Source organism: Penicillium alfredii, assembly GCF_028826965.1.
Source record: "Penicillium alfredii strain IBT 34128 chromosome Unknown utg000009l_segment0_segment0, whole genome shotgun sequence".
Classification (NCBI taxonomy): domain Eukaryota; kingdom Fungi; phylum Ascomycota; class Eurotiomycetes; order Eurotiales; family Aspergillaceae; genus Penicillium; species Penicillium alfredii.
In genome coordinates, this window is record NW_026622706.1 from 720,705 (window position 1) to 744,856 (window position 24,152).

Consider the following 24,152-nt stretch of genomic DNA (forward strand, 5'->3'; position numbering starts at 1 on the left):
ATTTTGTGCTCTTGATGTGCGTAGTCAAGTCAATCATGCCTGGTTCAAGGCAAGCATACGAGTACGAAAATATGGTGGGTCGATCGACCCGTTGGAGGTGATGCCTTTTCCGCATATACATCAGTGCTATACAATGACCATGAAAGGCTTAAATATTCGACATTCCATTTGTATTATCTACCAAGACCCTCGGATAAGCGCCAGCATTTCCTCCCCCTTCGGCGCAGTGGTGAGATTCTCGTTGCCGGTGGCAGTCACCAGGATATCATCCTCGATGCGCACTCCGCCAATGGGGATATACTTCTCTGCAACATCAAAATCAATAAATTGCGCATACTCCTGCTTGCGCGCACTTTGCAGAGCCAGGAACGAGAAATAGATCCCGGGCTCGACTGTGATCACCATCCCCTCTTCCAGAAGCGGAGCCGACAGTGTACAGGGTGAAAGGCAGGTGCTGGAGTTCACGACCGGGGCATAATGTCCATGATCGAAGAATGGATGCATGGCCATGATGGAGGATTCCGACACATCATGGACCTCGAGTCCGACATGGTGGCCCAGGCCGTGTGGGAAGAAGACCTTGGAAACACCAGACCGGCGAATCTCGGCGACCGTGCCGGCCTTGAGTACGCCAAGGGCCAGAAGACCGTCAATTGCGATCTCGTGGGCCAAGTCATGCAGGGACAGGAAGCGAGTACCTCGCCGGATCAGCCTGATGCATTCTTCCTGCATTCGTTCCACCAATTGGTAAATATCTCGAACATAAGGGTTGGACCAGTCGCCAGTCAAGGGGAACGTCCGCGTAATGTCACTGGCGTAGCAGTTCCACTCGGCGCCGGCATCAAGCAGCACAAGAGGTTTTTTGTGCAGAGATTCATTATTCCGGACGTAGTGCAGAACGGCCGCATTGGGTCCGGACGGCGCAATGATCTCATACGCCTGGTTTCGCGCACCATGCGAAACACAGGTGTCCAGAAATAGCCCTTCAATTTCTGACTCATTCGACATGGTCCGGATACGCTCCAAGACCTTTCGGTGGGCAAGCCCCGAGATATTGTTCGCCTGACGGATCATTCGAATCTCGTACTCATCCTTCACCCCGCGGGCTGCGTTCATAGCAGGCCTGAGTTTTTCGAGGTCGACTGGGAGATCGGCCGGAAGATATTCGGGTTTCTCTGATTCATGGATCAGGTAGAGCGAGCTATCCGAGGACCGCCTGCCTAGCCACGATTGTAGTCCCTCCTGGAGCGATGCATGGTACCGGACGCGATCCACATCGTATTTATCTTGAGCTTCTTCTCGCGAAAGGGTCGGTCCCATCCAAATGGCACGGTGGAGGTCAAAATCCGGTACGTAGAGCGTCAATAGGTCCGATTCGATATCGTAGGTTAAGAAGCAGTCGGCCTCGTCCACTCCACTAAGATAATAGAAGTATCGTCGCTGTCGAAATGGGCGCCCTTGATCCGAATCGCGCCAATTTATCGTGGGCTGACCCGCGAGAAAGATCAACCCATTCGAAGCGCCGAGTCGTTGGGCGACTTTGCGAGCGTGCTGTTTAGCTGGACAAGGAGATTCGGGTCAGCTTTGGCGCCGACGATCACCGGTCGGCTTCCAGGAACGACAGGGGGTGTTCGGCGGTTCCCTGAGAGGGCAAAAGGGGACCGACGTAGGTATTTTAGGCTTTGCCGGCTTCGCCAGGACCGAACTAGGGAGACGGCGCGTACTGACCTGGGTATTTATCGCAGGTACCAGTCACCGCAAGGTGGATGTTGTAGGTATCCACTGGATTGACTGTTACATGATTGGATTGAGTTGCAGAGGAGCTCGAAGGAGCCATTCGAGCACGCATGGTTTTCTCCGATGGCAGATGGGGGGAGTTTGGAGACAAGCAAGGCAGAGAGAGGGGGAGGAGAGGAGGCCTACGGGCAGGGATGGCCGCCTGTCCAACCCTTCTGATACCGCCATTTACGAGCTGATAGGTTCGGGGGAAATCAAGAGACGAGAGACATGCCCTTCATTCTCAAATAAATAATTTACACCAAAAAGAAAGACGCGACAAACGGCTTTTTTGCCTTGCGCAGAGTGTTGACAGGGTTGACATACCCCCGGAAGCGTCTTAGATAACCGATCCGCTTGCGCCCACTTATATCACCTCGCCTTCTCCTCTCACTTTCACCTCACCATCTCCCTCACTCTGTGCTCTCTCCCCATACTTGAGGTCTTCCTGATTTGACCTTTCGCTTCCAATCTCACAGTCCATGAACGATGCAGGGCTCTGAGGCATCGGGCCCCGGTGCGCTCGCTGGCCTGCCTTCCACGCTGAGAACGGTGATAGCCAGCCCGACGACGTCACCGATCAGCCTCGTTTCCTCCCCATCACAACCGTCGTCTGTACAACAGACCGCGTCATACCTGTCGAAGCAACAAATCCAAGAAAACCTCCAGCATGTCTTTTCGACGCTGTCCTCAGACTATCGACGGGGCCAGCTGGTTGCCGCCGGTGGCAACTCGACCGGGTCGACCGGTAAAGGCATCTTGATCGGGATTTTGTCCGCGTTTGGCTCGGCCGCCGTCGCATTCATTGTCCTTGCGATTTTCTTTTTCTTCAAATATACTCGCCGTGGACGGATTATGCTGGATCGCATTGGCCGACCGGGTGAATACGATGATGAACAGGCGTTTTTGCGCGAGGAGGAGGCTGCGCTCGAGACCATGGATGATTTGTCGCGGTCGGAATACCTGCGAGCCAAAGGTAACACCAACAAAAATTCCATGTCTAGGATCATCTACTGACTGTCGGTGCAGCTTTCGTTCAGGCCAACCCGCCCGAGTCCATGCAGACCGATATCTCCCTATCGCAATTCCTCGCCATTCAAGAAAAGGGTGTCTCCGCATGGGAGTTCCAACCCGAGCTGGAAATCGCAAACTGTTTTGTGGAAGGACGCACTGAGATCGAATTCTTTGACTCAGAATGCAGTGTCCAGACCAACCTGCCAATCCCTAAGCAGAATGATGTCTACTATTGGGAGGCCAAGGTCTACGACAAGCCCGAATCGACCATGGTCGGTGTCGGACTGACCACCAAACCGTATCCGTTGTTCCGAATGCCTGGTATGTGTTTGGAGTCCACAAATTCGTTACTTCTGGATCCCACTAATCCCACTTCTAGGCTTCCACAAAACCTCAGTGGCCTACCAATCGACCGGCCATCGCAGACACAACCAACCATTCACCGCGACTCCCTACGGCCCTCCACTCCTCCAGGGCGACGTCATCGGCGTTGGCTACCGGCCTCGGTCGGGAACCATCTTCTTCACCCGCAACGGCAAGAAGTTCGAAGACGTGGCCCATAATTATCGCTCCCAGAATCTTTTTCCCACGATCGGAGCCAACGGCCCCTGCAGCGTCCATGTGAACTTTGGTCAAATGGGATTTGTGTTTATCGAGGCCAACGTCAAGAAATGGGGCCTGGCCCCCATGACTGGCAGCCTGGCACCGCCCCCACCTTATGGCAGCGAACAGGGCAGCATTCTGCTGGAATCGGGCCGCGAGAGTGCCGCCCAAATTTCGCATCGGGTCTACCAGAATGCGGACCATGCGGCGACAAGCTCCAGTGTCCGGATTCCTCCCGCTGTCAGCCCGGGTCCCGCTCGGTCCCCCACCGACATTTCCCTTGCCCAACTGGCTCACATCCCTTCGAATGAAGACGCCGGTGAGGGATCTAGCCGTCTGGCAGCCGACGATGGTGAAGCCCCCAGTTACGTGGCTCGTGTATCGGGAGCACCCGACGAGCACGGAGTTCCACCCCCAGAATATTCCAGCCCCGACAGCAGTCGCAGAGGCAGTGATGCTTTCCTAGAGTTTCCTCCCAGGACGGAAGAACCAATCTCTCCCCCTGCAGACTCGACCGATGCCGACACTCCTCAGTTACCAAGCTACCAAGCTGTGGCCGAGAGGGACTGGCATGACCACTCGTGAGGCACAGCACAGCTTATCTCTTTCTGAACATATATCTCTTGAATCCCCGACGACAGTCGGAACCTCATCATTTTGTCGTTCTATTAGCGGGTCCACGGAATGGCGTTATAGCAACTTGAGGGAAGGCTTTGTGGAATTTATTTAGGTCTGGGAGTTTTCTTGTCTGGGACGGGTTCAGGGCTTTTTGTTGTTGTTTCCCCCCAACGATGTCATGTATAGGGGCTTATCTGCACTCTCTTTTCCGTGTTGGAAGGTCTGTACATTCTATCATCTCCACCTGGAGGTCTCCCAATCACATCCCGTGTCGATTGTAGACATATATCTCCATGGATAGTCAGAGTGTCAGAGCGCCTGTCACCCTGACAGCACGGACTGTTATTTTTAGCAGGTGGAGAATGAATGCCATAGATCAACCGGCCTTTGTGTCAACATAGAAGAGCCCTGCTTCAGAATGGATGTAGATCTATAGACTATAGACCAGGAGCTACCTGGGCAATTCTGTGGCCAAAAAAAACTCACACGTTTCTCTACGTCTCTCCCATACAAGAAATCTGGTAGCCTGCTCAATCTCTCCTTCCATCGGACCCACCGTCAGAGAAGCAACTCGCGATGCCATGAGACGAACAGGATCTGCCAAGGCCCGCCCCCAACCCCCTCAAGAAGCTATCTGACCGCGTCACCAGAGCCCTCTCTCTCTCTATCCCCGTCTCTTTCTCTTTCTCATTTTCCCCCATTCTCCCTCTGAGTCTTCCGACAAGCTGGTTGAGGATCGCTCTGATCGGGCGGGTTTGTCTCACTAGCTCCAGATCTCTTCCCGAGGTTCCGCCCGCCCGTACCCCACAAGCCACTTCTCGACAGCTCATCCCGAGCTTCTGGTGGCCGTCCATAATCCCTGTCTGGCTTCTTTTCCCATCAGGGTGCGGGAGCTCGCTTGCAGTAGTGTCCTGTGCCACTCTGCGCAAGGTGCGTCGCGGTGGTACGAGCTGGAAAAAAAAAGAGAGGTCCGAATTTCCCCCAAGGGGAACTTACTTGAATCTCCACTCAACCGTCTCCGACATTTTGTCGACATCTGTGATAGTGGTAGTCACCAGTCTTTGTTGTTTTTGCTTGCAAAGACTGTGCGATATCATCTGCTTGTTGCCGACTCCCTCTGCGACCGGGGGAGGCGAAGGAGAGAACGGTAGTTCGGGACGTATCTTGACAGTTGAGATCGCAACAAGCCCTCCGAACTCAGCGCCATACTCTTTTGAGAGTGTTTTGTGTCAGATATTGACCAATCTGTTTGAACTCTGGTGAGACGGTCCATCGTTGAAGCTGATTGCCAAGTCGGGGGAGGCCAATCGGTGATTTCGCGGTGTTTCTTCAGCAGAGCACCTCTGGAATTTGTCGATCCTGTTTCACCCAAGCAAGAAACAAGCAAGAAACAATGGCTACAAAATCGGCCTTCCACGTCATCGTCTTGGTAAGCTCTTTGTTCTCGGCAGATCCATGTGCCTCCCCATGTCAGATCCGTGTTTGAGGGTACTCTCGAGTCTCGGGTCCTAGCAGCTGAGACCCTGCCAATGGACTGTTCTGTTTGCTGACCCTTCTTTTCAGGGTCCAAATGGAGGCCCGCGTGAAGACAGAGTGACGGGTTTGCTGGTCCGATCGACGTCCATGAAATGGACTCCGGGATCTGCCGTCGCCGTCGACGCAGGGACTCTGCTCGCGGGGATAATCCGGCTACTTAGCCAGAATTCCCACGAGTTCCAGAATGAAAAAGGCTTGGTGGTTGACGGTCCCTTTGAGGGCCTTGAGCTGCCATACCGAACACCAGAGGCAAATGCAGCGCATATCTTCCGCGAGGTCATTGGCGCCGTGCTCATTACACACCCCCACCTGGATCATATTTCGGGGTTGGCAATAAATACTCCCATTCTGGAAGCAGGAAGTGGCCCCAAGCCCGTGGCGGCCTTGCCCTCGGTGCTATCCGCCATCAAAAACCACATGTTTAACGATGTCATCTGGCCCAACCTGTCGGACGAAGACGGCGGGGCTGGCCTGCTCACGTATCAGCGCCTCGTGGAAGGTGGGAATCCCCGGTTCGGGCTTGGAGAGGCAAGGGGCTACGTACGGGCCTGCAACGGTCTGTTGACCAAGTGCCTCAGTGTCAGCCATGGGCGGTGCAAGCAGCGGTTCCATCCAGAAAGCGGAACGCATCATCGCATTGGGAGCGCAGTCTTTGCGGACCAGTTGATGCTGCCATCGCGAGCGATCTCGGTGGACCATACTGATGCAAGGTAAGAACGGATTTTTCAAAGTTGCTTAGACGGACCATTCGGTTAATTTCTTTCTAGCTTTTATTCTCCTGCTCGCTCGCCGCGTCTCGTCCCGTCCAACCCAAAGGAACCCGTGCTGGCAATGGTTGAGAGTTCTGCATTCTTCCTTCGTGATCATTGTACTGGCAGCGAGATCATAGTTTTCGGAGACGTCGAGCCGGACTCGGTGTCTCTTGAACCGCATAACAGACGGGTATGGGAAGCAGCAGCTCCCAAGATCGTTGCCGGCACCCTGCGCGCCATTTTCATTGAATGCTCCTACAACGATAGCATCGACGACGCATACCTCTACGGCCACATGTGCCCACGGCACCTGGTCAGCGAGCTCAAGGTGCTAGCCACAAAAGTGCTCGAAGCAAGCGATGCAAGCACAGGCGGAGAGAAGAAACGCAAACGCGAAGACACCAGATTCAGCGAAGCGGGCGCCGAGCAAGTGAGCCCTCGCTCAAAGCGGACTCAAAGCATAGCAGCCGACAAAGAGAGAAGGTCCGAGCCCCCTGCAGAAGCACAGAATTCGAGTGCAGTTGTGGACGAGCAGCCCGACGCTGCTAAAGACGAGCCTATCGATGACGCCCCAGATGTAGATGAAGCCAATGCACTGGATTCAGCCCGCTGGGCGAACCTCAACCCTCTTCCGCTGGCGGGACTCTCGGTCTACATCATCCACATCAAAGAAAGTCTCTCTGATGGGCCCCCTCCTGGCGACCAGATCTTACGCGAACTACAGGCTCATGGCGAAGAAGCCCATCTGGGCTGTGAATTCCACATCCCCAATCCTAACGAAGGTATCTGGATATGAGGGAAGAAGAAAACAATGTTGTTAACTGGCCCTACCCTCAAACACCACTTGTGCAATGCTCACCTCCTGTCCCGAGTATTTTTCTTTGAAAAGGATACACGCTAGGTAACCAAGAAATGATGACGACCCAACAATAGACACACATACAAGTTCGTTCTGCCAGCTTTCCTAGGGAGACACAATATTTCTATAGATAAATGCTCAAGACATAAACTCGCTAGGCCCGCTATACATGCCGCAACCCGCACATCATACTGAAACCATACTATTCGGGTACATCAGGGGGACCGTTGGGATTTTGAGGCCGAAGGTCGTTTGGAAGAGCCTTGAAGCTTCCTGATTTGGAGTAGTAGTTGTTCATGTAGAACACTGCACGAGTCAGCAAGGTCACTCAATGGAACAGGATAGAGTTTACAAGAAAAAAAAAAAAAAAAACTCACTTCGTGCAATTATAGCAAAGGTATCGCAGTTCTTCCACTTGAGGTCCGTGTCTGCAAGACTCTTACAGCCCTCGTAGTTGTATTTCTCGCTGGTGTCGCCACCAAGGACACGGGGGACTAATCAAGAGTTAAGAAAACAAGTCAATAAATACAATCAGAAGGAAAACTCTTACATTGATCAAAATTGCCCACATGAATCAACTCATGCGTCAAGGCTGCACTAATCGTCTTCGATATAAAATCAATACTCTTGCCCCTGAGATCGTTCACGTTCAGCTGGCTGAATGTCGGCTGCTGGTTGACGCCGATGTACGGCCGATCGCAGAGCATGATGACCGTGCCGTCGTTGGCGGGATACGCCAGGGCCTCGACGATATCGCAGGGCCGCTGGTTGGACCCCGGTGCCGGGTTGAACTCGACGCGCGCATACCCGCGCTGCTGGTCGCGCCAGACGGCGTTGGTGATGCGGTTGAGCTGGCTGTCGCCGCAGACGATGGTGACCTTGTCTGGGGTTTCGGAGTATTCGCCTGCTGCTGCTGCGGCGGGCCGGAGGGCATCTGTTGAAGAACAAGGAATTGATGAGTTATCATCTATATCTATCTTTTTTTTCTTTTTTTTTTTTTTTTTTTGTAAGGCGAGGCTGGCTCTTGTAAAGGTTCTACTCACCGGAAATGTGCTCGTACGCCGTTGCGCTGTGGTCCTGGAAAAAGTCGTCGAGGATGCTGCGTCGGCCTTGGTCCTTGCAGGTTTCATACATGGACGGTTCCCCGTCGCCCATCTTGTGCAAGTGCTCCCACGTCGCACAGGCCGTGCCTGTGAGGCCGGACCAGTTGAGGACTGTCCTGGCTTCTTCCATGGCTTGGTGGACCTTTCGTCTATTGTTGTTGCAGTTGCAGCTCTTGTCGATGCTGTATCCCAAAGCCTGCGAGGCCACTCCGAGGAGGAGCGTGCTGGTGAGAACCTTCATGGCTCTGCAATTGGTTGGGTCCAACGGCACTCTGAAAGGGTTCAATAGAGGATGAACGAAGCCAGAAGAATAGAAAGGCACAAAAAGAAAGGGGCAAAGATTCACAATAAGAATAGAAGGGAAAAGTAAGAATCAGAATCAGAATAAAGTGAGAATTGAGACGAAAGGACTGTTTTGGCCAATCTCCCCGAACTATGGGTTTGGCATCTCCCATACTTCACCTCTCTTCGGCGTGATCCGACTCCACCCAAATATAGGTTAGGCCCACCATCCGAGGCTCTTCAGCAGGTCAAAGCTTTTAGGGGGCTATGCAGGCTGAACTGCAGAATCCTGGCGTGGCTAGTTCTTCAACGGGGGCCAGGACGGTCGTCGTCATTTCTGTTCTGGACATCTAGAAATGCGCAGGACCAATCGAGAACCAGCATGTAAGACGGTCTTTCACCGAGCAAAACGCCTCAATCCATGACTGCATGTTAGCTGCTCTAGCGGGGGGCCCGTTATCGAGTCTCATTGGGGCATCGGAGGGTTTAGTCTCCTGCCAAGGGTCTCTCTAGTAGTTGGGGGCCGCGAGCTAAAACGAAGAAAAACACCAAATTTAGTTACTGCATGGCGGACATGCAAGCGGATGATAGATCCTCCCGAATCGAGTAATTTGTTTCGTTGGATCGATCATTACCAACGCTGGTCACTGTCGATCCTTGCTCTGTCCGTGTCAGCTGCGGGTTGTAGTTTTTTTCTGCTCCTAATTTAACTCCATAAGCTCGTAGGCTAGCGTGTTCCTGGCGTTGTTCATGGGTGGCCTAAGCTGTGTTGCTTCTAGTACAATATCCCGTATCAATTAATAGATTGGCTTGTTTTCGTGGACAGAAAACAGCCCAAAACCAAAAAAGAAAGAAATGCGACAAACTGCGCCGGTGATTCAGAAAGAATAAGAAACACTCTCTCACCGAATTATTCTTCTTCTCTTCTCCTTGTTATTTTGTGGTGTTGTATTGTTTAACTGGCTTTTTCTCTTTTTTTTTTTTTTTTTTTACCCTGCGCGGGTTGCACTCCTCGACGATGCATCTTAGGGCTTGGGTGTTTGCCCTGCTTCTACTCGAAGTCGCCGCCGCTCCCCGAGGGAGTGGCAGCCCGGGTTCTTCTAGCGTGTCCAGGACTCACAAAAAGCAACCGACTGGTCATCCAGTGGTGAGCTCGGGTCCTCCTCGGTCGGATGGGCCCAATAATACTTCGAAGCCGCCGGGCCCTTCTGGTCCAAAGCCATCGACACCATCCAAGAGGCCTGGCGGCACTACGCAAACCGGCAGACCGCCGCCTCCTCCTCCGCAAAGTTCAGGCCACACCGGTCCTCCAGGAGGTCCTCACTCGGGGAACTCATCCTCGCAAGCTTCGCGGCCTGGGCCTCCTGGTTCGGGGACGACTGCTACCGGGACGCGCGATCCTCCCACTTCAGTGCCGACTCATCGACCTTCTGGTCCTTCGGGCAAACCTCCTTCTAAGCCCCCTAGCTCAGAAACTTCCAAGCCAGGCGGCTCACCATCGGGCTCATCGTCAGAAAAGCCGCCAGGGACCCCGTCTGGGACCCCGTCTGGAAAGCCGCCAGGAACCTCATCTGGGACCCCGTCTGGAAACCCGTCCGGAGGCCCTTCGGGATCCACGCCTCCTCCGGGGACGCCTAGTGGAACAGACACGAGCAAGGGCCCAGTGTCGAATCTCCCCACGGGCACCATCACCTCGCTCTCCACCTCGTCTGTGAGCACATTGACCGGCGTGACGACCGACACCTTGATCTCGACGACCGATGACCAGGGCCATCACACCATCGTGCCCTTCTTTTGGCACTGCTGGTTCTGCGGTGGAGGTGGACTCTTCGCCTGGGGCGTTGGTATGTCTACAAACCCTGGCCTCCTTTTTTGGGGTATATCAAAGACTAACACGACGTAGGCCCCAAACCCGGTATTTATCCGCCGCCGCCAAACCCACCGATGCCCGAGTGGCCCACAATCACCATCGGTTCCAACGGCAAGCCCACGCCCGAACCTGAGTCCGATTCCGAGTGCACGTCGACCAAGACCGTGACCAACACCTGGATCTCATGCACATCGGTGACGACTTCGACGAGCTCGGGCACGCCGCTGCTCAGCGAGAGCTGCTCGACGAGCAAGGCCACTGAGTCGGGCTGCCATGTCACCGAGACCTCCACCAAGACCACGGAGTCGGCATGCCCGACCAAGACCGTGACCAACAGCTGGGTGTCGTGCACGCCCGTCACAACGGGCACCAGCCAGGGAACGCCTCTGCTGAGCAAAAGTTGCACCACCAAGACCTCCGTCGAGACCGGGTGCAGCGCGTCGGCCACTTCCACGGCCACCACGGCGACGGCTAGCCCCAAGACCTGCGCGCGGGCGGTGGTCTCCAACCCCTACGCAACCATCACCGACCCCATCCCATCCGTCGCCCCAACCACCTCGATGGGGACGTTCACACACAAGCCATCCTCGGGGAGTAGTTCGAGCGGAGGTTCCCGCCCTCCTCCGTCTACCAAGACACCCAGCGAGACAAACACCCCCAGCCAGACCAACACTCCCAGCAAGACCAACACGCCCAGCAAGACCAACACGCCCAGCGACACCAAGACCCCCACCAAGACCAATACGCCCAGCGACACCAAGACTCCGAGCAAGACCAACACGCCTAGTGGCAGCTCAACGACGAGCAAGGCCCGCGCGACCCCAACAACGGGCAAGACCTGCACAGGCGGCAAGGGGCCCACCTACCCCGTGTCACTGCTCAACACCGAGGGCTCGCAATCGGGCAACCTAGACAAATTCTGCATCAAGGCAGCAGGCCAAAAGAACTGGCCGTATGAGCAGACCTTCGACGGCAAGTACGCGGGCGACAGCAAAGCGCACATGAAGGTTTCGACGCAAGAAGGATGCAACGTACCCCACGGCGGCGAGATCTCGGCCGACTACTGCAAGGAATACATGAACCTGCTGGCGAACAACTGCGACACCGACAGCGGCGACAAGCACGGCGGGCGCGTGACAACGGACGAGTGCTACATCTTCAGCTTGTCGGTGACGCAGGACTCGGAGCTGAAATGCAAGGACGGCGACGGGGCGACATACCCGGTCGATCTGCTGAACGGGGACGACTCGAATAGTGGGAATATTGACAATTTCTGTTCGAACCTCAAGCTGAATACGCGCGATGGGTTTCATGAGGATTATACGGGGATGGGCGAGTCCAATAATGAGTGCACGCTGAGGCTGCAGCTCAAGGATTGCAAGGAGACTCCCACTTTCGAGCATGACGAGTGCATGAGCTATATTGGGCAGATTGCTAATGGCTGTGATACTGACAGCGGCAAGAAGCATGGCGGCACGTTTGATGTCGGCAATTGTGCGTTGTTTAATATGACGGTGTATGACCCGTCTGATGCTGTTTTGAATAGTCGTTGGTGATAGGTGGGGGGGGGAGATATGGATGAGATTTACGGGTTAGACGAGTGTTGTCCATATGTTTTATTGTGTGTTATTTGAAAGAAAAGACAGTTTTGTTGGACTACTTAAATGATCCGTAAATTTCGATATGGCATCATTCTCAAGTATATTCAAGTAGTCAACAATGAGGGAATAAAACATACTTACTCATCATGGCATCAATGGCTAAACGGCACATCCATGGATAAATGCAAACTTGCTGGGTTTATTCAGAATGTTTCTGAGCCAGGGCAATGATATCCTCCCACAGGGCATCCTTCGCTGCGGGAATGCGCAGACCCTGAGACGTCGAGCCCTCCTCCGTACGGTCCAGGATAGACTCCCCGTCCCGAGCAAAGGCAATCAGATCCTCCTCGGTGCCCCATTCGCCCATGGCCATCACCCCAATCGGCACGCCGCTGTCACTCGCATAGCCCGCGGGACAGTTAATAGCCGGACAGCCGGTGAAATTGGCCAGCCAGACATACTCCATATTGCGCACGGTGGCCTTGCCATCAGACAGACCGTGCGAGAGATCGGCCTTGCCGCCGTCGATGTGCCATCCGGGAATAGGGGTGGTTGGTGAGACGATCAGTAGGCCGGGGTGAGTCTGGAAGAGATGCGCGAGATGCGTCATGAGCAGATTGCGCAGCCGCTGCGAGGCAAGCAGATCCTGCGCGTTGATCTGGTACATGCCCAGGGAGACCATGACTTTATTGGGGGCCGTGAGCTGGCGGATCTGGCGCTCATCCACGCCAGAGGCAATCTCCGCCATGATAGTCAGGGTGTGTGCGCGTTGGCCTTCGGGGAGGTAAGGGATCGCGATGTCAATGACCGTGTAGCCCTGCTGGCGGTAGTGGTCCAGCGCGGCATCCAGCACCTTGCGCACGGGGGGCTCGGCGCGATCGAGCCAGTCACGGACTATACCGATCGTCTTTGAGCGCTTGGTGTCGGCGGGTGGTGGCACGGGATGCGGGAACTGCGACGAAACCGGGTCCTGCGTGGCGGGGGCTGGGGTGGCCATGATGCGGTACGCGAGGGCGAGATCATCAATGCTGGCCGCCATGGGACCGTAGACGCCAACACTCGCCGCAAGACTCAAAGTCGGCGCCCCGGAAACTCGACTGTGCGAGGTCTTCAGCCCCCAGATTCCACAGAAGGACGACGGGATCCGAATCGAGCCTCCGCCGTCGGCTCCCAGTGCGATGGGTACGAGGCCAGCTCCGACGGCGTACCCAGATCCGCCAGAGGAACCACCGCAGTAGTAATCTTGGTTGTGAGGGTTGCGCGGGGTCCCATAATTGGGGTTGTTATTGTTTGTGTCTGCAATACAGCATATCAGCTACCTGGCAATCCCTCATGGTATTGAGGGGGATACTCACCAAGTCCCAGCTCGTGCATGGTGCTCTTTCCAATGACGATAGCTCCTGCATCCTCCCATTGTTTAACACACCATGAAGTAGCATTAATGCCACCGGAGAAATCGAGCTTCGTTCCCACCGTGCGCTTGTATCCCGTCAGATGCACCTCATCCTTCACGGCGACCGGCACGCCGTCCAGCGGACCTAGAGGCTTGCCCTGCTTGTATCGCTGCGTGGACGCGTCGGCAGCCGCACGGATGGCATCGGCCTGGGACTCCAGGAACGCAGTCGAGTGTTTGCCGGGGGCTGCGCGTCACGCCGGACCAGAGGCAGCAGCGTCTCGACGACTGCGGTCGGGGTCAACTCGCCCGACTCATACATCGCCCGGTAATCAGCCGACGTATAATATCCACTGTTTCCTTTCCGTCGTTCTACCGAAGCCGCCGTAGGTGCGGAGCCGTCGCGGTGGGCATGGTCGATGGGAATCACGGTTGGATCATGGCGAGCGGCATATTGATGGAGGTAAGGGATTTCACGGATGACATCAAAGCCAGCATTGCGCCAGAAGTGGCTCTGGATGAAGCCGACGTTATGGATTCTACATGGAAGTCAGTGACCAATCCGATGGGACTCCCTGAGCGGACTCGGAGCTTCCTAGCTTACACTGTTGCGCCGATGGCCAATGGAATTCCCCGGAAGACGGGAATCGATTGTGTTTCGTTCTTGTAAGGCGCCGCAGGACCCTCCCGCGGCACAGGATAGTCGAAAAACGAGGGATTGGAGCTCATCCTGGGGGGTGTTGTAAGGTGCAGAAAGTGGAGAGCGATAAGATGCATCCATCACATGGGGCCCGATTATGCCGAAATGTACAACGGCGAGTCAATCACAACATTTTGAACTTGAACATCTCACCAGAAATATATATATATTTAATGGTAATAACAATATATTATATATTAGATTTGTTTCTATGCCTGCAACATAGAGGCAATGCCTCGCGCGTATAGCTTGATCGACGGGTTGGTCTGTGCACCTTGGCTCGACTCCTTTGTTCCTCGCACGACTCCCTTCAAGCACATCACCATGTTCGGCATTTGGACTCATACCTTCGCTTTCTTCTTTCAAGTACCATCGCTCTTCAAAATTCGTCCTCCGAATAGTGAGAAGCCAGATGATGTTGAGTGCTGTAGAGGCTCGGTCAATGGGAAACCTCCAGGGACGGCAGACGATACACACGCAACGTCAATCACGAAAAGCCCAGGTGCCATGAGCATCGAAATCGATGCCCCGGTCCCGTACGAGCCTCCTCTCGGCGAAATCTTGAGCGAAGGTTCAACATCCTGTATTGTAAATGTGGCAATAGGGGTCGTCATCAAATGCCCACGGTCCTCTTGGTGGCATTCGGAGACCGCCGCCGATAAATGGTTTGTTCGAGACGTGAAGCGGAGTTTTGAAGTGGAAGAACAACTTCTACAAATCCTGGGACTACATCCAAGAATAATCAAAACCAGTGAAATTGACAGGAATTAGTAGGGAGCCCGGAAATCGTAGTGTCTGCCGAACATTTGACCTTGCTGACAATAGACTCTACTGTATTTCTCCAAGTCTTTAGGGCTATGGAAGTGCAGTGACCTATTTCCCTCTAAGCCAAATCACTATGAAGGAATTGCCTAGATTGACCATTACTAATGCGTCTTTCTTTTTTCTCTCTCTCGTTTCCCGCCACAGTGGTTGCAATCCTGAACTGGTCCACTATCCGGCCTTTCGTCTAAATTGGCCAGAAGCACCGATATTGGTTTTGGGGGCTGGAAAGTGAAACTCACAGTTGTCTATGAGAGAATTAATAAAAAAGCAGATTTTTCTACAGACTCACAGAGGTAGAACCTAGACGGGGGTGTTTGTATACTGGCCTTTTGTACTACTTGGATGTACTAATTGGGTGTAAGCGCTAGGAGTATAGTCCTGTCTATGGCTGTGCAGAGAGAGAGAGAGAGCGCGCGCCCGAAGAGACAAAGGTCGTATATACAAGCGAAAGCGGATCACCCGAAACACTACCCAAGGACCTCAAACTTGCCCAACGGGGTTTCAAACTCTGTTAGAGACGCTGAACAGTGTATGTATTTTGTAAGCGGAGGCGGCTCGGCCGTTCCTTAACGGATAGCATCCATTAAGGTGACGATTAGCCAACTGCTCCACACGACTCCCCGGCACCACTATCGAAGGGCGAAGGAACGATCCCCACGATTCGGGAGTCTAACATGATTCAGGGCTGGGAATGTTCCGAGCAATGACATAGAGAGGAAAATGAAATATAATAAATAAAATATTTTTTAAAAAAAAAGGCTATGTAAGAGCCGGAGATATGAACTTTGAGCGAAATAACCTTCGGAGGCTAATCCAGGCTCCTTGAATGACAGGATTCGATCGAGGGCAATCCATGGATATGACCATGAAGGATTCTGCTGAAACCCACTGATTGATTGCAATGCAAGAAAGCTTAAAAGGCTGCTCGCATCTCTGTCAAAAAGTCAAGTACATACAAACAAATCGGGATATCGTGACAATTGTCCGCTGGATTTCTCGAATCCTCTGGACATATAGATATATGTATTTCAAATATATCATCCGAGCAACGTACGACTGTGAGAAATAACTCATAGTTTCTACCATCATAACACGCCTAAGTCTTCATAGCATGTCTGATCATATCCTCGGACCCGAAAGTCTCTCCAGTGCTGCCTACACCGGAACAAAGAAATTAGAACGAAAAAAAAAAAGCAAAATGATCGCCCTTGCCGGGAGACGTGGCAAGCTAATGACTCTGCTGGTAAATCATGGATCCACCATTAAAACGCAGATCTCAATAGATCGAGGCGGCGAGGCCGGAGGGCGATAACCAGAGATCTGGGTTGTACAAAAGAAACACACTAAAAGATGGGGAGTATAATAATAATAATAATAATAATAATAATAATAATGAAGAAGTGGGAAGAAAAGTAAACAAAGAAAAATAAAAATAGTAGAATTCCTTACAACTTCCACTACCTTCCTATTTAGGCATGTCGATATGCCATCTTGTGCTCAGGCCTGCGGACCCCACGGACCCCACGGACCCCACTCTTATTTGGTGGCACATCTCGCAGCTCCTAGTGTAGGCGCTTAGGGCAAGCATGAGGGAGGAATTGGTACTGGGGTCGAGAAAGGGGCAGAATTCCCACTCTAGTAGATCATGTTAACCACCGAGCCCAATTTCTGCAGTGACCAATCAAACAAGCCCTAAAGCCCCATTTCGATGGTATCCACCTCAGGACCTCGCGGGCACCCGAACACAGGCCGAACACGACATCCATGCATCCATGAGATGTAGATCAGATACTCGATGAGAACAAGCTCCATCTGATTGTCCTGACCCCAATTCCTGAGCCTGATTGTGATTTCTAGACCTTTTTGGAGGCATGTCCCAGAGCTGAAGTTTAGCCAGGTGTATGTATACAGGTAGGGCAACTGAATTTTTTAGTCGATGATATCCAAGTCGCTATGTACTGGGTATCTCCCATAAATATCAAAAATACAAAACCTACAAAGCCAGCTTGATGTTGGCCTTGTCCATCCCCAGCGCAATGGCGGTCAGCACCGCCGCATAGGCCACCAGAATGGCCATTGCTTGCGGGGTGTTGACATCCAGCGTGGGGATGGCAAGATTCACCGCCCCGGTCAGGAGATTGGCAACCAGGAAAATGCCCAGACCGCCACGGTTAAAGGCGCGGAGGATGCGGCTGGTTGCAAACGTCGTGCGCTCAGCTTCATCTTCCTTGGTGGTTGCGCGATGGACCGTTGGGAAAAACACGGTCTCTGTCAGACAAAACAGGAAGAGCTGTGCGCTGTTAAAGGCTGATACCCAGAGCACGTACGGCATGTTGGCCAGCCGACGCGACACGATGATGTTGGCCCCGTAACCCATGGCATAAGTGGAGTTGAAATAAAACAGAATGGACCAGAACGCAATCTGCAGCGCCAGGCTCACCAGGAGAGACTTGCGGGCCTGCTGGGGCGATTTGGAAGGCGAGGTTCCACGAGGCATAATACGGATTCCCACGCCGCGTCCCGCAAGGAAAATGGCAAAATATCCCAGGAAGGAGAAAATGCCCTCCCGATTCTTGGACAGAAAGTCAGGCCCACGGGGCGACACAAGAATGTAGCCTTTAAGATCGGTCGACTCCAGGGCGACCTGGTAGAGGACGGCGACGCCGAGGGCAAGCACCTCATAAGAGGGGATCAACGCCGTCAACGAGTCGAAGAGCTCTACAAACGGAGGCAACAACCCCAGTGTGAAAAAGAAATTCCAATGCACGCCGTATTCTGTAACATGCTCGGCGTAATCCAGACCCTTGACACTGTACAGCCGGATCAGGCCCAGCACCAGTAAGGGGATTGAATGGCGGGCGGAACCGATCAATCTCGCTGGAAGGGCGCGCCCCGGCGACTGGGACCTGCGGCTCTTGAGCACCGCGCGTGCCGAGACCACGCCAGCAGAGAAGACAAAGGATCCTACGCCCAAGTCCATCAGGGAGGTTCCCCAGTTCTCGACCTTGGCAAAGCGTCGGGGGAAGACCCGGAAATCGACAGCCAGGATGGCCACGCAGGTGACGATCATCATGGCTGCGCGGTAGGTGGTCAAGAACGGGTGGACGGGCAGCGCCGTCGGGTCCTGGGAACTATCATCCTGGGCGGCTTTACGAGGTGGTTTTGCTTTTTGCGCGCGGGGTCGCGGCTGGTTGAGCAAAAGGAAGAGCGCTGGCGAGGCAAGGAAGATATTCAGGAGCAGTGGCGCCGACGAATATGCTGTCGTTGCGAACAGGATGGCCAAGACATTGAGAAGAAAGTCGGTTACGAGAGCTGCCGGGCCATCGGGCGTGAAGAAGGATAGCCGAGACTGAAGGGCGGACCAGAGGAGCACCGATGTCTGAGGTTATGGCAAGGGGAATGATCAGCAACAATCCAATTGAATCAAGGCCGGGCGCAGCTCACTGAAGCGACCAGAGTCACGGAGTTGATCTCCCAGATGGAGCTACCCATCAGATTGGACACGAAGGCCTCTTTGCGGGCTTTGTAATTGGGGTCCATGGTAGAGTATTGGATCTAGTCCGCCACTGGTAGCCGCTGTGTTCCGAGACTAGCACACGACCACGCAATCCATGTAGATGTATAATGGGCGGTGGAAGATTGGGGTGGGGGTTGGGGAAGTCGGAGCAATCCTTATGCCGGTGGGAGCTTGAGCTTCTTGGTCACGTGCTCTACCGGGCCCTGGTCACTCCGGGTTGGGAAGATTCGACTTTATGTTGTTATGTTTCTGTTTCAAAGGGGGCATCCTATCCATAGAATCCTCTAGTATGGATCTCTGGGGGCGGAATGCCTCCGGCAATGTCTGCCGATATTCCAAATCGCTGCCTTTTCATGCTCTGGATGAGCAACGCCCCCAATCCAAACAATCCTAGGACCACAAAGAGTTCGGCATTACAAGTAAATCTGCAAGGAAATCAAGCAAGGAATCTTGAAAACCCTTGTTTCGGAAATCGGTTCCTCAGGGACATCCTGTGGTGTAACCCACAGGGCACCAGGGGCGCTGTCAACCACGAGTCAAGCCCATGATCGGCTTTGGCAAGGACCGGGCACCAGACAACCCAAAGAGGAAAATGAACAAAGCCAATCTGGGAAAGTCCAGCAATAACCCTCAGCCTCTCTCGGCGGTTGATCATCAAAGCTAAATCACACGCCCCAGTAGAAGACTGGAGACCCACGAGGCTGCGACAGCAGATGTGACGTGGGGCGAGGAATTTAGGCATTGTGCCGTGCCGCTCGACGACTTGAATTGGACAGGTTTAACGAGTGAACTAGAAGAAAAAGGTCAAACATTTACCCAGTCTAACCCTGTCCTCTAGCGCTTCCTTCGCCCTGCATATCCACCATGTATGATCGCCCAGGGGTTTAGGACCTGCCCTGTCTAGAACTCCTCCCTTTCTCTCTCTCTCAAGTTGCGGACGCGTCCACCTATTCTAGCTAGTGTAGTACTCTTGAATCCTACTTGATACTCAGTACTCATTTGAAGCACTGCTCCGCCTTCTCTAGTTCTTCCCCACTTCGATGTACTTGGTATCGAATCACCAGAGAGGGACTTTCATCGATCATTAGGAAATAGTGTATGCAGTCTCGTGACGTTGAATAAATTTGATGCTCCTGGCTCTTTACTGAAGGAGGTAACAGGATCATTTAACGTGCGTCATTCTAGCACCCCCCTGACTATCGAGGGAATACTGTGCCAGTCCAGGAATTTCTGGCGATTCCTGGCAAGCCTTAAATTTAAATTCAAGGATTAAGTTGGTTAGTAGATATGGCATCAATATGGCATAGGGAGAGGGGAATTAACCTTCCATCTATTTTTATGTATAGCCCACATGGCGAGGACTAAATCTGAGCCTCAAAGATCATCTACCCCATCTCTCACAGCCTTCTATGGTTCAAATTGGAAGGTGAGAAAAGGGTTTCAATTTAGGGTGGCCTTGAAACGGCAGGATTTTTTGCAAAAACTCTGGGTCAAGAATTCGGCCATATCGGCCATATCAGAGGGGCCAAAAAAAACATTCACAACCCCCAAGAGACGGAGGTTCCATGATGTCGGGTCGGTCGGGCTGGTGTCGGACACGGGAACGGAAACGGGTTCGGGCGTTTGGCACAAACTTCCATAAAATTTGGTAGCTTTTTTGCTTCTTTTTTGTCCCCACTCAAGGAGATCCTCACTGGAGACTGGAGCTAGGCGTTAAGAGTGAAAGAGAGAGAGAGAGAGAGAGAGAAACAATGGGAGGTGAATATCTCCATGGTTGTGGCTAAGCAACATAAAACCGATGATTCAGGGGATTGATAATATAAAAGAAATCATGGTAAATAAATACAAGGTGCAGAGTCCCCAGCTCTGACATTACTCATGCCCCGAGTGTTAAAACACATTAAACTGCTAGGGACGTTGTCAGCGTGCATCCTGGCTTCACCTAACTCATCCTGGCAGGTCGCAACTCGCAACAAAAAAGTGGAGCCCATGGGGGCGGCGTATCGGTCTCGCAGCAAATAAAAGAAAAAGGAAAGAAAAAGACGCTATATATCCATAGGTTTCCAGAGGCCCACTGAACTGCACACATAGCCAGGCTCTTATTGGCCTCGTCGGACTCACCGTTCGGCCGTTGGATAGCCTTGCCCTTCGCAACAATCACGTAGCATTGCTGATCCGGAGAATGCGTTCTATCGAGGGGCTGTAAAATCAATCTTCATAGAATATAATTGATAAAATAATTGATAAACTAAAATCATGGACTCTGGTATTTAAGCACTCTGCTTCCCCCCCTGAGTTTGATTCAAGAGGCTCAACCGGCTCAACCGGCTCACAACCTTCTTATACAACCCATCGAGTCTCTACAGCCTCGTCTCTCCAAGGCTCTTGTATTCACAATTCTGTGTGCCCTTACCTCATCTCGGGCTCGGAGATATCCCACCATAAACCAGCCTTGCCCCCCCGTTCTTTTCTTCCTTTATTTCCCTCTCTTTGCCCTTTCGCCTCTATGTTGAATACTCTACCCCAAGCGCCCGCCGGGGGATCGATGATCGCCAACGGCGCCGCATTCTTTGTTCGTGAAAACTGGGCCAAGGAGGCCGGCCTGGGTGCTCATCGACTGGTGCCTAGTCTGAGAGCTAAGAGAGCTATGGCCAGCAAGGACATGAGACCGCTGCAGAAGCGCGAGTCTCGCTCCGGCACTCGCAAGGTATCCTCGCTCTCCGCTGAACAGCTGGAGCGCAAACGTGCCAATGACCGCGAAGCCCAGCGGTCCATCCGTCAACGCACCAAGGAGCACATCGAGCAGCTCGAGATCCAGGTGTCATCGCTGCAGGGCCAGATCGCGGATCTACGGCCGCGCAGTGACCGCTTCGACGAGATCATACAACGCAACGCCGTTCTCGAGGACGAGGTCGACCGTCTCAAACACCAATTAACCTCGTTGGCCCGTCCCGGATTCGCCGGTGCCGGTGAGCAGGTGGCCGCGGGATCTCACCGCGGTGGATGGGGCATGGAAGAAGCCCCCAACAGCACAGCCATCCCAACCACGGGGACGATGCTCTCGCCGCACTTCACCAGCACGGCTCACGCGACCCCCACCGTCCCTCGCTCAGCCTCCAGCCGATCGCCCCACCCCGCCGACTGGCAGGAACAATACTCGACGCGGTCGCCGTCGCTGGGCGCCGCGTCCGACCCGGAGTCGTTTTCCAACCACATGGACTCGTACGTGATCGATGGCCAGCTGCAACAGGGCGGCCGCATCGTGCCTTCCTCGCTCTCCGTCCCCGGTCCCCAGATCAGCTTCAGTGCCACCACCAGTCCCACCCAGGACTCCCCCGACTCGGCTTTCTCGCAGTATCTCCCCAGCCACTGCTCCATGCCCGCATCCATGCCCGGTTCCATGCCCAGCGTGACAGCCGCGCACTTGCCGACGGCCGTCTACCAGGCCTCTGCCCCGTCATACCAGCACCCGATGGCCCATTCCCCACAGGGAGACCAGGCATACCCCTACCAATGGGTCTCACAGACATGAAAGTACATGCCTCGCGCGCACACATTCATATTCACGCGAGAAAAATAAAGAGGCCGAGAAGCCCTCTTTTCTCAGTGGCCCTCGAAAAGCGCTCCCAAACTTGATGGTATGCTTGACCCCGTCCGTTGAACCCCATTTTCCAACGGCAATCACTAACTCACCTCGCAGTAATCATCACATACATCAAGTACCTCTGATCAATGAGGCAACGGGCCGCAGATGGCGCGAACCCTGTCGGAGTCATTCCCGGTCCACCCCCACACTCCCTCTGGTCCCGGGGGCCAGGGGACAATCCGAGCCCTGAGCGGATCATCTGTCCAAATGGGAGAGGTCTTTTATCTGATGCCCATTTACCCTTTCGTCATCTGGTGGGGAAATGGGGACATCAATTCTGCATTGCATGTATGCGAGACATTGCTTAGAAGCGGCATGGCGTGGGGGAGTTTGATTTGGTTTTTGATTTTAATCTTGTTCCTTTTCTTTTCTTTTCTTTTTTCTTTTGTTGTATCATGGCTCTTATTTGTATCTTGTACATATAACGGCTTATGCATGCCCAGGAGGCAAGGCACCTGTATCAAAGATGAGATGAAGAAATTCGGATTTCGCCATCGTGTAAATTCAGCTCTGGAACTATACACACTCGAGCAGAAAACCAGACGCCAACAATGCGAGTCCTTTGAAGTATTCAAGTTGGAAACAAAGCATAAAAAACCAAAGAAAAATTCAATCTTATGCTGTATATTGCTTCTGCAGCAGCTTGGCAATCGTCTGTAGCTGGATGTTGCTGGTCCCCTCGTAGATGGCGCCAATCTTACTATCGCGGAACATCTTCTCTGCGATGCCCTCGCGCACAAAGCCCATGCCGCCCATCCACTCAACAGCGGAACCGGACACGCGGCCGGCGACCTGCGAGGCGTAGAGCTTGGCCATCGCGGCGTCCTGCACAAAGTCCTGGCCGGCCTCCTTCTTGCGCGCCGCATTGTACACCAGAGCGCGGGCGGCGGCAATCTCCGTGTAGGCCTGGGCAAGCTGGTGTTGCATGCCCTGGAAGTTGCCAATAAGCTGGCCGAATTGGCGGCGGTCGTTCCAGACGTACCTAGATGCGGTTCAGCTGGTTGTCTACTATGCACGTGCAGAATATAAAAAAGTAAAGAAACTTACTTGGCGGCATTCTCCCAGGCACCGAGCGCCAGACCGGTCATCTGGGCCGCAATTCCAATCCGGCCCTCGTTCAGCACGCTGATGGCGTACTTGTAGCCCTGGCCCTCCTCGCCGAGTAGATTGCTCTTGGGGATGACGACGTCGTCAAAGTTAAGCACACAGGTGCTGCTAGCACGGATACCGAGCTTCTTCTCCTTCTTGGCAACCGAGAAGCCAGGGGTATCCTTCTCGACAATGAAAGCAGTGATACCCTTATACCCCTGGCTGGGGTCAAGGTTGGCAAAGACAATAAAGATACCGGACTCCATAGCGTTGGTAATCCACATCTTAGAACCATTCAGCTTATAGCCATCAGCGGTCTTCTCCGCCTTAGTCTGCAGCGCAAAGGCATCCGACCCCGACGCAGGCTCCGACAAACAGAACGAGCCGACCGTGCCGGTCGCCAACTTGGGGAGCCAGGTGCGCTGGGCCTGGGCGTCGCCGTACTTCATGATGGCGGTGTTGACCAGCGTGTTGTGGACGTCGACCAGCACGCTGACGCTGGGGTCGACGCGCGCCAGCTCTTCGATGGCGACAATCGCCGCCGTGAAGTTCATGCCCGCGCCGCCGAACTCCTCCGGCACCTCGACGCTCATCAGGCCCTGCTCGAAGAGCTGCTCCACCACCGCTGCATCCATCGTCTCGGCTTCGTCCATGTCCCGCACTTTCGGGCCGATTTGCTCTGCTGCGAACTTGGACACCGAGTCGGCCATTAGCGATTCCGTGTCGGACAACAGGGTGATGGGCGTGGGCGTCAGGTGCGAGAGATCGACATCCCGCCGGTGGGTGGTGGTTGAGAATGCATAGGCGCTGTCAAATATGACTTTTGGTTAGTATTCAATGATTTTGGTCCCATTGTGGCGGGCACATACCTCTGCACTGGTCGGGTTGGAGCTAGGCGTTTGGAGGCCACGCGGACCGAAGGAATGGTCCGTGACAGAGGCCGCAAGGCGCGGGTGATGGAGGTCATT

At 53.7% G+C, this 24,152-nt stretch overlaps 10 protein-coding genes across 10 annotated transcripts; 5 read left to right on the forward strand and 5 right to left on the reverse strand.

Annotated features, from left to right (window-relative positions):
• Positions 1-177: 177 nt before the first annotated feature.
• NUU61_006188 (aminopeptidase P family protein) lies at positions 178-1,849 on the reverse strand (the record flags this gene model as incomplete). The annotated part of the gene is made up of 2 exons (XM_056656716.1): positions 178-1,559; positions 1,729-1,849. 2 exons carry the CDS (start codon positions 1,847-1,849, stop codon positions 178-180), a joined length of 1,503 nt encoding a protein of 500 aa, XP_056509516.1.
• A 416-nt stretch (positions 1,850-2,265) lies between these two features.
• Positions 2,266-3,978, forward strand: NUU61_006189 (SSH4 family protein; the record flags this gene model as incomplete). The annotated part of the gene is made up of 3 exons (XM_056656717.1): positions 2,266-2,752; positions 2,806-3,111; positions 3,170-3,978. The coding sequence occupies 3 exons, from the start codon at positions 2,266-2,268 to the stop codon at positions 3,976-3,978; spliced, it is 1,602 nt and encodes a 533-aa protein (XP_056509517.1).
• A 1,426-nt stretch (positions 3,979-5,404) lies between these two features.
• On the forward strand, positions 5,405-7,095 carry pdeA (3',5'-cyclic-nucleotide phosphodiesterase PDE1; the record flags this gene model as incomplete). The annotated part of the gene is made up of 3 exons (XM_056656718.1): positions 5,405-5,440; positions 5,575-6,257; positions 6,315-7,095. The coding sequence occupies 3 exons, from the start codon at positions 5,405-5,407 to the stop codon at positions 7,093-7,095; spliced, it is 1,500 nt and encodes a 499-aa protein (XP_056509518.1).
• A 632-nt stretch (positions 7,096-7,727) lies between these two features.
• On the forward strand, positions 7,728-8,550 carry NUU61_006191 (uncharacterized protein; the record flags this gene model as incomplete). Its single annotated transcript, XM_056656719.1, has 2 exons — positions 7,728-8,054; positions 8,191-8,550. The coding sequence occupies 2 exons, from the start codon at positions 7,728-7,730 to the stop codon at positions 8,548-8,550; spliced, it is 687 nt and encodes a 228-aa protein (XP_056509519.1).
• A 1,412-nt stretch (positions 8,551-9,962) lies between these two features.
• On the reverse strand, positions 9,963-11,882 carry NUU61_006192 (uncharacterized protein; the record flags this gene model as incomplete). Its single annotated transcript, XM_056656720.1, has 4 exons — positions 9,963-10,252; positions 10,486-10,924; positions 10,992-11,196; positions 11,449-11,882. 4 exons carry the CDS (start codon positions 11,880-11,882, stop codon positions 9,963-9,965), a joined length of 1,368 nt encoding a protein of 455 aa, XP_056509520.1.
• A 331-nt stretch (positions 11,883-12,213) lies between these two features.
• NUU61_006193 (amidase) lies at positions 12,214-14,136 on the reverse strand (the record flags this gene model as incomplete). Its single annotated transcript, XM_056656721.1, has 4 exons — positions 12,214-13,310; positions 13,370-13,622; positions 13,673-13,946; positions 14,012-14,136. 4 exons carry the CDS (start codon positions 14,134-14,136, stop codon positions 12,214-12,216), a joined length of 1,749 nt encoding a protein of 582 aa, XP_056509521.1.
• A 202-nt stretch (positions 14,137-14,338) lies between these two features.
• NUU61_006194 (uncharacterized protein) lies at positions 14,339-14,878 on the forward strand (the record flags this gene model as incomplete). The annotated part of the gene is made up of 1 exon (XM_056656722.1): positions 14,339-14,878. One exon carries the CDS (start codon positions 14,339-14,341, stop codon positions 14,876-14,878), a length of 540 nt encoding a protein of 179 aa, XP_056509522.1.
• A 2,047-nt stretch (positions 14,879-16,925) lies between these two features.
• On the reverse strand, positions 16,926-18,472 carry gwt1 (putative GPI anchor biosynthesis protein Gwt1; the record flags this gene model as incomplete). The annotated part of the gene is made up of 2 exons (XM_056656723.1): positions 16,926-18,311; positions 18,377-18,472. 2 exons carry the CDS (start codon positions 18,470-18,472, stop codon positions 16,926-16,928), a joined length of 1,482 nt encoding a protein of 493 aa, XP_056509523.1.
• Positions 18,473-20,955: 2,483 nt separating this feature from the next.
• Positions 20,956-21,981, forward strand: NUU61_006196 (bZIP transcription factor; the record flags this gene model as incomplete). Its single annotated transcript, XM_056656724.1, has 1 exon — positions 20,956-21,981. One exon carries the CDS (start codon positions 20,956-20,958, stop codon positions 21,979-21,981), a length of 1,026 nt encoding a protein of 341 aa, XP_056509524.1.
• A 729-nt stretch (positions 21,982-22,710) lies between these two features.
• On the reverse strand, positions 22,711-24,151 carry NUU61_006197 (acyl-CoA dehydrogenase; the record flags this gene model as incomplete). The annotated part of the gene is made up of 3 exons (XM_056656725.1): positions 22,711-23,077; positions 23,143-23,991; positions 24,054-24,151. 3 exons carry the CDS (start codon positions 24,149-24,151, stop codon positions 22,711-22,713), a joined length of 1,314 nt encoding a protein of 437 aa, XP_056509525.1.
• Between the last annotated feature and the right edge of the window lies 1 nt (position 24,152).